The sequence below is a fragment of the Ovis aries genome, chromosome 2 (assembly GCF_016772045.2).
Source record: "Ovis aries strain OAR_USU_Benz2616 breed Rambouillet chromosome 2, ARS-UI_Ramb_v3.0, whole genome shotgun sequence".
Taxonomy (NCBI): domain Eukaryota; kingdom Metazoa; phylum Chordata; class Mammalia; order Artiodactyla; family Bovidae; genus Ovis; species Ovis aries.
In genome coordinates this window covers 245,336,255-245,348,423 of record NC_056055.1, presented here as the reverse complement: position 1 = coordinate 245,348,423, position 12,169 = coordinate 245,336,255, and the positions used below count along the sequence as shown (strand labels likewise).

At 40.3% G+C, this 12,169-nt stretch overlaps 1 protein-coding gene across 50 annotated transcripts in view; it reads right to left on the bottom strand.

Moving 5' to 3' along the window:
- EIF4G3 (eukaryotic translation initiation factor 4 gamma 3) overlaps window positions 1-12,169 on the bottom strand; it is a 356,271-nt gene that overhangs the window by 222,655 nt on the left and 121,447 nt on the right. For 22 of the 50 annotated variants that reach the window (XM_060410688.1, XM_060410689.1, XM_060410694.1 and 19 more), the window contains exon 1: window positions 6,277-6,382. The exons of 7 other annotated variants lie outside the window; for them this stretch is intronic. In XM_060410688.1, the coding sequence (XP_060266671.1) occupies window positions 6,277-6,302 (26 nt within the window). In that variant the 5' untranslated portion in view covers window positions 6,303-6,382. Of the gene's footprint in view, window positions 1-4,121; window positions 4,286-6,276; window positions 6,406-12,169 lie in introns of those variants that run through there. 21 more of the 50 variants (XM_060410690.1, XM_042244658.2, XM_060410702.1 and 18 more) reach the window with 2 other exon arrangements.

The window sequence follows — 12,169 nt, the reverse complement described above, 5'->3', positions numbered from 1 at the left end:
GGAGTTCAGGGTTGGGAACTCATGTACACCTGTGATGGATTCATGTCAACGTATGGCAAAACCAATAAAGTATTGTAAAGTAAAAAAATAAAAAATAATTTTAAAAAATAAATAAAATATAGAATTCAAAATTTTTTCATATTAAGAACTGGGTACTCTGAAGTAGTTTCCTGAAAGCATGGAGATCTTAAAGGGAATTCAGATCTCATTTAATATAAGCCTCCTATTTACAAAGAGGAAACCTAAGCATTAACAGGAACTTCCAATAGCTGAACTCTGAAATAGTATTGTCAAGGCTGGGACAATTGTCTAACACAGGGCTCCTGACTCCCAGGAGAATGCATTTCTTTACTAACTTTGAAATCTGCCTCAGAAGATACTGTTAAATTCCAACATTATTCCCACAGTAAGGACATTCTCAGTTTAGAGACTGTTCAAGTACTGCCATTTCAAGGTGACTGAAAAGAATCCACACCTAAAAAGACTCTGTGTCTGATAGTTTTCCACAGTTGGACAATTTCTTTTGAACTACAAGTTCTCTAATAGTCAATAATTATATATATAATAATCTCTAATATATTATTATAGATATATTAGATAGAATATCTACTCAGATATATATTATAGTCCCTATAGATATCTATCTATATATGGATATATCAATAGATAAGTACATAGATATCTCTATATCTATGTATCTATACATATCTAATTAGATATATTATCTAATATATATTATATACTATTATATAATAATCTCTAATAGTCAAAGTTTGATTTTCACTATATGAAATCTCCTGAGGGAACAGGGTGAGAAAGATTTAGATGTCACATAACAAAGGAAAATGCACACGAAGTCTTAAACCTTGGTAAATGCACAAGTGTATGTACTTGCACACACACGTATAAAATCCTATCCTGAAGAAAAAGAAGCGGGTTAAATAGGTCGTCACTAACAATGGCAGGAAGAGACTGGGAGCAATTTTCTACCATGTCCCTCTTTTATGTTTCAAAGGTATGAAATTCACTTTTCTTCAGCTTAGCTGCTTTCACTCAAACCATGATCAATTGATTCAGGCCAAACACTGAGTCACAGACACAGGTTGCTATTTGGGACAAAAAGTTCTGACTCACAGAAGAAGGGGAGACTGTCACTTCTAATAAGCCATGTGGTTAAAGAAGCTTCTTTAATCTTTTCTGCACTGGATTTAAGGTCGAACATTAATAGTTCTGTGTATAAGAATAAACCACACTATTTCCAACAGAAAATGACCAAGCCTGGCCTGTACTTTTACCCTGGAAGGGATAAGCAAAGACCTGGAAAGACATCTCAAACTCCTAGAGAGAGCTTCTAAATTTCACACTAATACCAGAACGGTAGCCAAATTAGGTGAGTTTAAGACACACGCGCACGCACACACCTGCCCGGAGCCAGCGTGAGGAACTCCGCCCATGGCAAAGGTCATGAGGAAGGAGGCTTGGCATACGCAAAGGCATGATCCAGCCTCAGGAAACCCCCTGTTCCCAAGCATCTAACCCCAAAACCAGAGTCTGTTTTATGCTCTCCTCCATAACCGTTTTCCTTGGAGAAGGAGTAAACGTGCAGCTCCAAGGCAATAAAAATTCTTGGGCGTGACAAGAGTGTTTCAGTTTATGGACTCCTCTGAAGGTTATCTAGCCCACCTGTATAGGTTCGTCTGGCCACATGTGATTGATTACAGCCTCCCAATCTGAGAGGCATGAGATGTTTTAGACTTACTAAAGACAAATTCTTTTGGGGAGTTAGAAATTATTAGTATAGTGGGTTGGTTAGGAATTATATTGGCGAAGGGTTTTTCATTTGTTGTGTCAATAATTGCCACTAATTCCCTCCTCCGGGTGGGACAAGGATGTCTCAAGGATGTCAAACTGCTCTGCTAACAGACTAGCTTGTGTGACAGGATTATCCATACTCCTGTCACTACCCACAAGGTTGTTTACTACCTCTTAACCATAAACAGCAAAGAGAGTTTTGGAGTATTTTGAGAGTCTTGATTAGCATAGGGCCTTTTCTTCTTGTTGAGTCAATGACTGCCGCCAGGCCTCCATATCCTTAGGCACCTGGGAATATATTAATCAATGTATTTGGACTATAGAAAAGGAAATATAGTAGTTTTTAAGGTTAGCAATACTAGACTTTTTTGAGCTAATGGAGTTTCTCTTTTGTAATAGATCACTGTGCTTTGTCATAAGTCACTGTGTCCTTGTTATGTAAAAATGTAACTTTATCACTATCTTAAGACTAAATAGATCTTAAGGGGAGCATTGATGAAAGGATTTTCATTTGTTGGGCTGATGTTTGCTACTAAATCTCCATGTTCCCTACCCTTATAATGAATATAACTAACATATAGGAGAAATAAGTATTAACCTTTAAGCATATAGGAGAAATAGGTATTAACCTTTAAGATTAATCATGTTAACCTTGGGTTAAATAAATTACTTTCTTGATTGTAACTCACTACACCCTCACCCTATAGGAATGTAACTTTACTTGGAGGGTGGTGCCTGGTTTAAAAAAAAAACACCCTTGGAAAAAATAAGTTTTTGGTTATCAGAAAGAAAGGATCATAAAATCCCTAAGAACTTTTTATGTAAAGCACCTGATTTTGATAAAGGTCAGGACTGCTGACCCCCAAGTGACTCTATTCATCCCTCTATGTAACAAAAGGTATATAAGCAAACCTAAAAATAAAGAAAACGGATCAGTTTCCGGAAAGACTGATTCCCCCATGTCGATTCTTTCTTGCTCCTGTTTTTCTGGCTGAATTCCCATCTGGAGCATGGATGCTATTCTATGTAATCCGAGTTATTCAGCCTTTTTTCTCCACTAATCTTCCTACTACACTATCCATTTCTAATCTCTCTATATCTGTGATTAAATATGTATTTTTCCAAAGACGCCGACTCCGTCCCCCCACCTTCGAATCACCCTGGATCCACCAGGGGTGGACCCCGCCATACACCCACACACACACATCCTGAAAAGAATCAAGTTGGAAATGCACAAAAATATCAAGTGTCATTTATTGAAAGCATACATGTGTCCTCTTCTGAGGCAAGATTTTATATGATCTTGGTAACAACCCTCTTGAAGAGCAGCAGAATTCTAATTCTCCCCCATATAGCAATGAAGAAACCAAGTTCTAGAGATACTGAATAATTTACCCAACATCATATAACCAGAAACCGAGAGATCAAGTCCCAGAACGTGGAGTCTATTTGACTCTAAGCCTGTAAAATTTTTCCCACTATTTTGAAGGCTCTACTTTCCATCATGATCCACAAACATGTTAACTACTAAAACCCAAGGATATTGAGTTTCCCACAAAACACCCCAATTTTCCAGGTATGTCAATTTAGAAAGATTTCCTCAACTCTATCAACAGACATTAAGACATTGTTAGGAGACAAATAAATCCATTATAAGGCTGCCTCCCCTGTCTGAAAGGCGGGTATAAAAGCGGGTAGTGAATGAGATGTGATGTACTGGGTTCATCCATCAAATCAGGAAGAATGATGATAACAAAACAGACCACAAAGGAAAACCAAGGTAACATCTGGTAACCCTTCTTCTTGGGATTTACACACTCTGACTTCTAAAAGCAACTAATAAAATGGCATACAGAAAGGCACTGGTGGGCTCGACAACTGAGACCACTGCAAGATCGCAGCAGTTTCCTTAAATGCAAACTATGCATCTGCAAGCCGCCCTCTTTCAGAACACTTAAGCACCTTGGGCAAACTGCTGAGGTCAAGTCACCAACTGGAACAGTAAGAATCTGAAATGGAAAACTAAGCTATTCCACTTACATGCCAGTTACTGACTGCTTGCCTTTCAGCTCAAAATTCAACTTGTTTGCCAGGACAGTGAAAATGAATCTGGCACAAAGTAAATGTTTCTCAGTAAAGGACACAGTAAAGACACTGCAAGAGGGAAGGGTTTTGCCTCCCACTCCTCCCAGGATACAGCAGCCAGCAGTGCCCAGTGGCTGACAGCCACCCCGGGAACCCCCTCAGGCTGCGTTGCAGCAGAGTGCCTCCACTAAGAAACTGCCCTGTGCAGAGTTTCCCCTCAGTACCTTAGAAGGCAGAATTCTGGCACATTCCAGAGAGCAGATTTCTAGTAAGTTCCACTGATGCAGTACCACAACAACTTCTCTACCATTCAGAGAACCACATCATGCCGATCTCAGCCCAAGGGAGGTGGGGGGTGGGGGGGCCTGGCGCAGTCTCCTACCCAGCACTAGGATGAGAAAAAAGAGGCATACGGTGAAGACCTCTGTTTAGATTTTGGTGAGAACATACATTACATTTGAGTGTGAGACACCACAATGGACCTTCAAAGTGACCTGGGAGGTTTCCAACTTTGATTGAGGAAAAGAAACAAAGGAGCCTCTGCAGTAAGTTCAGGCTGCAACGCAAGCTTCTCTACCACATGGGACCTAGGCTCCAGGTTCAGGCTATCTGAAGTGTCCGTGGCAAGGAGAGTTGCTTACGGAGCCTCGATTCATTGTGCTCCACAGCAGCTCTTGGCTAAAGGAACTGGCGCTAGAGACGCAGGCTTTCCTCAACATTCCACAGATGGCTTTCCAGCACGTTCCACTGGTATGACATTACTGACACCATGTATTCTCTACTATTAGGCATATCATAGCCATGCACTCTGGTAACAGGGTAAAGAAGAATTTTCAGGGGAACTCTAACCTAGCCCCAGGAAAAGCACCTCCTCTATACATTTGTTATTTCTGCATTCTTTAAGGTTCTCTCTCACTACTCCAATCCCTACTATACTTAATCACCCCTTATACGAAACTTGCCCTACCCAAACTACTACCCAGTATTTCTTTTCTCCTGAGACACATACCAACACACCGTATAAAGAGCTTGCATGGCTCTCTTCTGTACCATGAAAACCAACATTAGAAACATCTTAAACAATTAGAATTCACTTTGACATGCTTTCCTTTTAAAGCTCAGAATTAAGCGGGGGTGACTTAGACTGAGCGTAAGCGTAGCAGCAGCAGTGGCAGTTGTGTTAGTCACTCTGCCGTGCCTCTCTGGGACCCCATGGCCTACAGCCCACCAGGTTCCTCTCTCCATGGAATTCTTCAGGCAAGAACACTGGAGTAGACAGCCACTGCCTTTCTTCAAGGGATCATCCCAACCCAGGGACTGGACCCAGGTCTCCGGCATTGCAAGCAGATTCTTTACCATCTGAGCACGAACGGTGCCATTTCACTTATGCTTTGGCATACTGTACATTCTTTCTCCAAATATTCTACAGTTTAAACTACCGTTCATCAGCCCTTAGCTTATAATCGCCAGCCTTTAGCACTATTATTAGTAATTCTTCCTCTTATAATTCAAGCTCTTCAAAGGAATAAAAGATACAGGCCCAAATTGAAAACAAGTTACAAAATTAATTTTCATTATTAAAAGGAATGGTTATTAGCTATAAATATTAATAATCTCAAATAGCATGATTCAAAGACACTGTCTTGACTATGTCTATATTCCAGTAAGAGATATCCTAATTCTATAACACTGTTAACCACAAGGAAGATCAAATAAATGTAATGGTGAGTTGGTACAAGCTGAAAGACCTCTTGGGAAAGGGCTTAACATGCAGGGAACCCACAGGGACACATTAAAACAGTGTGTCAGAGTCTCCTGTGCCTGGTAACTGGAAATAAACTAAGGAGTTCACTACTCTAACAGGTCAACAAAATTTTAAGCCTGGCAATTTTAATAACCTATTTACAAAATCATACCAACAAAAATTACTAAGAGGAAAAGGCATCATATCTGTTATAAAAGTAGAAAATAACCACCAACAATCCATCAAAAAGCGAGAAGAAGCAAGACGATCAGATTATACACTGAAATGCAAACAAACGCTTTATCGGATTTCTAAAGAACTTTAGGATTATATTCTAATTTCCAAAACAAAAAAACAAACAAAAAAACCTAATTATCACTGACAGTTTATTCTGAATGACTCCAGAAATGAAATGAGTAAAACTGTTACTAGCCACCATTACGGGAGGTGTGTCTAAAAAATGTAGTAAGACAAAACAGAAATAAGATAAAACTGAAATTTCTCTTCCACTAATGTTGTATGCTTGTTTAAAAGTTTGCTTTAAAAAAAAAAATAAATAAAAAAATAAAAGTTTGCTTTAGAAAAATTCGGCTTTTAAATGGAAATTTATTTTAGGAAATTCAGGTTTTTCTTACTTGAGAGAGTCCAGGGGACGATGCATGTCCCGGGGGCGTTGCCGCAAGGTTTGGATGCCCCTTGTTTATCTCATGTGCTGAGTAAGGGGAAGGGGTCGGGGGTCCCGGTTGTCTTGCTACTTGTGTTACCTGTGAAAAAATCAGTATTTAGTAAGACTATTAGTAACTCAGTATTAATAAATATTGCAAAAGAATAAAATAAGATTAAAGACTTAAAATTTCAAAATTGAAAAAATGAAATTAGTATAAAAAAGAGAAATGAATATTTTTATCCACTTGATAAAAGATTCTCAAAGCATACTTAAAATTAAAAATTTTAAAGGAAAAAAATAAATGAAAAAAGCCAGACTAGAAACATCATCCTATAGGATGCCATTTATTTGTTATTTTATAAAAAGACCAAAAAGGAAATATCAATAAATGATTACAAGAGCAAATAATAATTACAAAAAGGGCACAAGGATATACTAGGGAGTGACATAACTTGTTTCAGATCATGACTGTAGGCAAATTACATATCTCTTTGTACCTGTCAAAACCAATGGAAGTATACATAGGACTGTAATAAGGTGAATTTCACCTTAAATAAATGATACCTCAATAAATCTGACCAAAAAAAGTTACTTATACAGCATAATCACATTTTTGTTTCTAAAAGAGCACATCTAAATATACATAAACATATTTCCAAATGTGTATTTATGTGTAAATGTGTGCATATATAAACATATATATCATTTCAGTTCAGTCGCTCAGTTGTGTCCAGCTCTTTGCAGCTCCATGAATTGCAGCACAGCAGGCCTCCCTGTCCATCACCAACTCCCAGAGTTCACTCAAACTCATGTCCATGGAGGCAGTAATACCATCCAGCCATCTCATCCTCTGTCATCCCCTTCTCCTCCTGCCCTCAATCCGTCCCAGCATCAGGGTCTTTTCCAATGAGTCAACTCTTCGCATGAGGTGGCCAAAGTATTGGAGTTTCAGCTTCAGCATCAGTCCTTCCAATGAGCACCCAGGACTGATCTCCTTTAGAATGGACTGGTTGGATCTCCTCGCAGTTCAAGGGACACTCAAGAGTCTTCTCCAACACCACAGTTCAAAAGCATCAATTCTTCTGTACATGACCACTAGAAAAACCATAGCCTTGACTAGATGGACCTTTGTTGACAAAGTAGTGTCTCTGCTTTTGAATATGCTATCTACGTTGGTCATAATTATGCTTTCAAGGAGTAAGCCTCTTTTAATTTCATGGCTGCAGTCACCATCTGCAGTGATTTTGCAGCCCAGAAAAATAAAGTCTGACACTGTTTCTACTGTTTCCCCATCTATTTCCCATGAAGTGATGGGACCGGATGCCATGATCTTCGTTTTCTGAATGCTGAGCTCTAAGCCAACTTTTTCACTCTCCCCTTTCACTTTCATCAAGAGGCTTTTAGTTTCTCTTCACTTTCTGCCATAAGGGTGGCGTCATCTGCATATCTGAGGTTACTGATAGTTCCCCCAGCAATCTTGATTCCAGCTTGTGCATCCTCCAGCCCAGCATTTCTTGTGATGTACTTCTGCATATAAGTTCAAAAAGCAGGGTGACAGTATGCATCCTTGACAGACTCCTTTTCCTATCTGGAAACAGTCTGTTGTTCCATGTCCAGTTCTAACTGTTGCTTCCTGGTCTGCAAATAGATTTCTCAAGAGGCAGGTCAGGTAGTCTGGTATTCACTTCTCTTTCAGGATTTTCTGCAGTTCATTGTGATCCACACAGTCAAAGGCTTTCACATAGTCAATAAAGTAGAAATAAATGTTTTTTTGGAACTCTTGCTTTTTCGATGATCCAGCGGATGTTGGCAATTTGATCTCTGGTTCCTCTCCCTTTTCTCAATCCATCTTGAACATGAGGAAATTCACAGTTCATGTATTGCTGAAGCCTGGCTTGGAGAATTTTGAGCATTACTTTACTAGCATGTGAGATGAGTGCAATTGTGCAGTAGTTTGAGCATTCCTTGGCATTGCCTTTCTTTGGGATTGGAATGAAAACTGATCTTTTCCAGTCCTGTGGCCACTGCTGAGTGTTCCAAATTTGCTGGCATATTGAGTGCAGCACTTTCACAGCATCATCTTTCAGGATTTGAAAGAGCTCAACTGGAATTCCATCACCTCCACTAGCTTTGTTTATAGTGATGCTTCCTAAGGCCCACTTGACTTCACATTCCAGGATGTCTGGTTCTAGGTGAGTGATCACACCATTGTGATTATCTGGGTCGTGAAGATCTTTTTTGTACAGTTCTTCTGTGTACAGAAGTTATTCTTGCCACCTCTTCTTAATATCTTCTGCTTCTGTTAGGTCCATATCATTTCTGTCCTTTATCGAGCCCATCTTTGCATGAAATGTTCCCTTGATATCTCTAATACACATACTGAAAAGTATATATATATCATATTAAAAAAGATTTATAAAGAAGATACACAAAGATCTTAACAGAAAGCATGCAAGTGTTTTTTTCCCTACTATTTTTATATTCTCATATAGTTCAACAGTCATGAACTTGAACAATCAAAAAAATAGCATATGTATTTATGTAAATAAAAATCATGTCTCCCCCACTTTTTATGGGTAATAAAGTACCCCATCAGCCTTTGACAGGTATGAAACCACTTTACTCTGGCCCCTTTCTAGCATCTAACAATCTTACCCAACTTTATCACAGTCTAACCCATAATAGCACTGACAATTTGGCTAACCTCCATGAATACAGGGCAATTCTGCAGTTGTGTGTGTTAAGTCACTTCAGTCATGTCTGACTCTTTGCGACCCTATGGACTATAGCCCGCCAGGCTTCTCTGTCCATGGGATTCTCTAACAAGAATGCTGTGGGTTGCCATTTTCTGCTCCAGGGAATCTTCCCGACCAATGGATCACACCCTCATTTCTTATGTCTGCAGCATGGCAGGCATGTTCCTTACCACTAACACCACCTGGTAAGCCCCATCTTCCCATCTGAGACATAACTTCCTGCTTTTTCATGCTGATTAACTTTCTGTAATGTGGCTTTTGTTTACGTCTCTGTGGAGCTGAGGTTTTCTGGCTGCTTCTGTCTGCCCTCTGATGGAGGAGGCGAAGAGGCAACAGTGATCTTCCTGATGGGAGGGACTGGCGGTGAGGTTATCTAATATAAAAGACTTCATTCTCCTTAGGGTGAGTGAAGCCATGAATCCTTTACAATCTGATAGAAACAAACTTCTTCCTATCATCCTATATTTCAATGCAAAAATAGATTACAAAAACCAATTATGTTGAATTACGGGTATTAATACATTAAGACAAACTTGTGATATAACATACATTCTGTATTACTGTACTGAAAATAGTAACTAATGGCAGTTGCTGCCCACATTCATAACTCAAAGAAATGATAACATTTACTGAGATATTTAACCCCAGTTCTTAGATCCCCTGAATTCTACAACAGAGTTAGAAACTCTACCCAGGGAGAAATGAAAGTGGTCTCTAAATGACATTAAATTTTCCTAGAATTCACTCAGCCAGTGAGAAGCTCTGAATAAAGTCTACTCCTTGGTAATTTAAGCCTAGAATGCTTTGCATGCATGCACACTAAGTTGCTTCAGTCATGTCTGACTCTCTGCAACTCTCTGTCTACAGCCCACCAGGGTCCTCTGTCCATGGGATTCTCCAGGCAAGATACTGGAGTGGGTTGCCATGCCCTCCTCCAGGAGACCTTCCCAACCCAGGGACTGAACCTGCATCTCTTATGTCTCCTGCATTGGCAAGTTCAGTTCAGTCCTTCAGTAGTGTCTGACTTGTTGTGACCCCATGGACTGCACCACGCCAGGCTTCCTTGTCCATCACCAACTCCCAGAGCCTCCTCAACATCATGAAGAACAACTCACTGATCCCATCCAACCATCTCGACCTCCATCATCCCCTTCTCCTCCTGCCTTCAACCTTTCCCAGCATCAGGGTCTTTTCCAATGAGTCGGTTCTTCTCATCAGGTGGCCAAAGTATTGGAGCTTCAGGTTCAGCAATAGTCCTTCCAATGAATATTTAGGACTGATTTCCTTTAGGATTGACTGGTTTGATCTCCTCACAGTCCAAAAGATTCTTATCAGTCTTCTCCAGCATCACAGTTCAAAAGCATCAATTCTTTGGTGCTCAGCTTTCTTTATAGTCCAACTCTCACATCCAAACAGGACTTCTGGAAAAACCGTATCTTTGACTAGATGGCCCGTTATCAGCAAACTAATATCCCTGCTTTTGAATATGCTATTGAGGTTGGTCATAACTTTCCTTCCAAGGAGTAAGCATCTTTTAATTTCATGGCTGCAGTCACTATCTGCAGTGATTTTGGAGCCCTAAGAAATAAAGTCTGACACCATTTCTACTGTTTCCCCATCTACTGCCCATGAAGTGATGGGACCAGATGATCTTTGCTTTTTGACTGTTTTCAGTCAGTTTTTTACTCTTCTCTTTCACTTTCATCAAGAGGCTCTTCAAGTTTCTCTTCCCTTTCTGCCATAAGGGTGGTGTCATCTTCATATCTGTTCAGTTCAGTTCAGTCGCTCAGTCGTGTCCAACTCTTTGCGACCCCACGAATCACAGCATGCCAGGCCTCCCTGTCCATCACCACCTCCCACAGTTCACTCAGACTCACATCCATCGAGTCCGTGATGCCATCCAGCCATCTCATCCTGGGTCATCCCCTTCTCCTCCTGCCCCCAATCCCTCCCAGCATCAGGGTCTTTTCCAATGAGTCAACTCTTTGCAAGAGGTGGCCAAAGTACTGGAGTTTCAGCTATAGCATCATTCCTTCCAAAGAAATCCCAGGGCTGATCTTCAGAATGGACTGGTTGGATCTCCTTGCAGTCCAAGGGACTCTCAAGAGTCTTCTCCAACAGCACAGATCAAAAGCATCAATTCTTTGGCACTCAGCCTTCTTCACAGTCCAACTCTCACATCCATATATGACCACAGGAAAAACCATAGCCTTGATTGACGGACCTTAGTCAGCAAAGTAATGTCTCTGCATTTGAATATACTATCTAGGTTGGTCATAACTTTGCTTCCAAGGAATAAACCTCTTTTAATTTCATGGCTGCAGTCACCATCTGCAGTGGTTTAGGAGCCCCGCAAAAATAAAGTCTGACACTGTTTCCACTGTTTCCTAATCTATTTCCCATGAAGTGATGGGACCGGATGCCATGATCTTCGTTTTCTGAATGTTGAGCTTGAAGCCAACTTTTTCACTCTCCTCTTTCACTTTCATCAAGAGGCTTTTTAGTTTCTCTTCACTTTCTGCCATAAGGGTGGTGTCATCTGCATGTCTGAGGTTATTGATATTTCTCCCAGCAATCTTCATTCCAGCTTGTGCTTCTTCCAGCCCAGCGTTTCTCATGATGTACTCTGCATAGAAGTTCAATAAGCAGGGTGACAATATACAGCCTTGACGGACTCTTTTTCCTATTTGGATAACAGTCTGTTGTTCCATGTCTAGTTCTAACTGTTGCTTCCTGACCTGCATACAGATTTCTCAAGAGGAAGGTCAGGTGGTCTGGTATTCCCATCTCTTTCAGAATTTTCCACAGTTTATTATGATCCACACAATCAAAGGCTTTAGCATAGTCAATAAGGCGGAAATAGATGTTTTTCTGGAACTCTCTTGCTTTTCAGTGATCCAGCGGATGTTGGCAATTTGATCTCTGGTTCCTCTGCCTTTTCTAGAACCAGCTTCAACATCAGGGAGTTCACGGTTCACATACTGCAGAAGCCTGGCTTGGAGAATTTTGAGCATTACCTTACTAGCCTGTGAGATGAGTGCAACTGTGCGGTAGTTTGACCATTCTTTTGCATTGCCTTTCTTTGGAATTGGGATGAGGTTACTG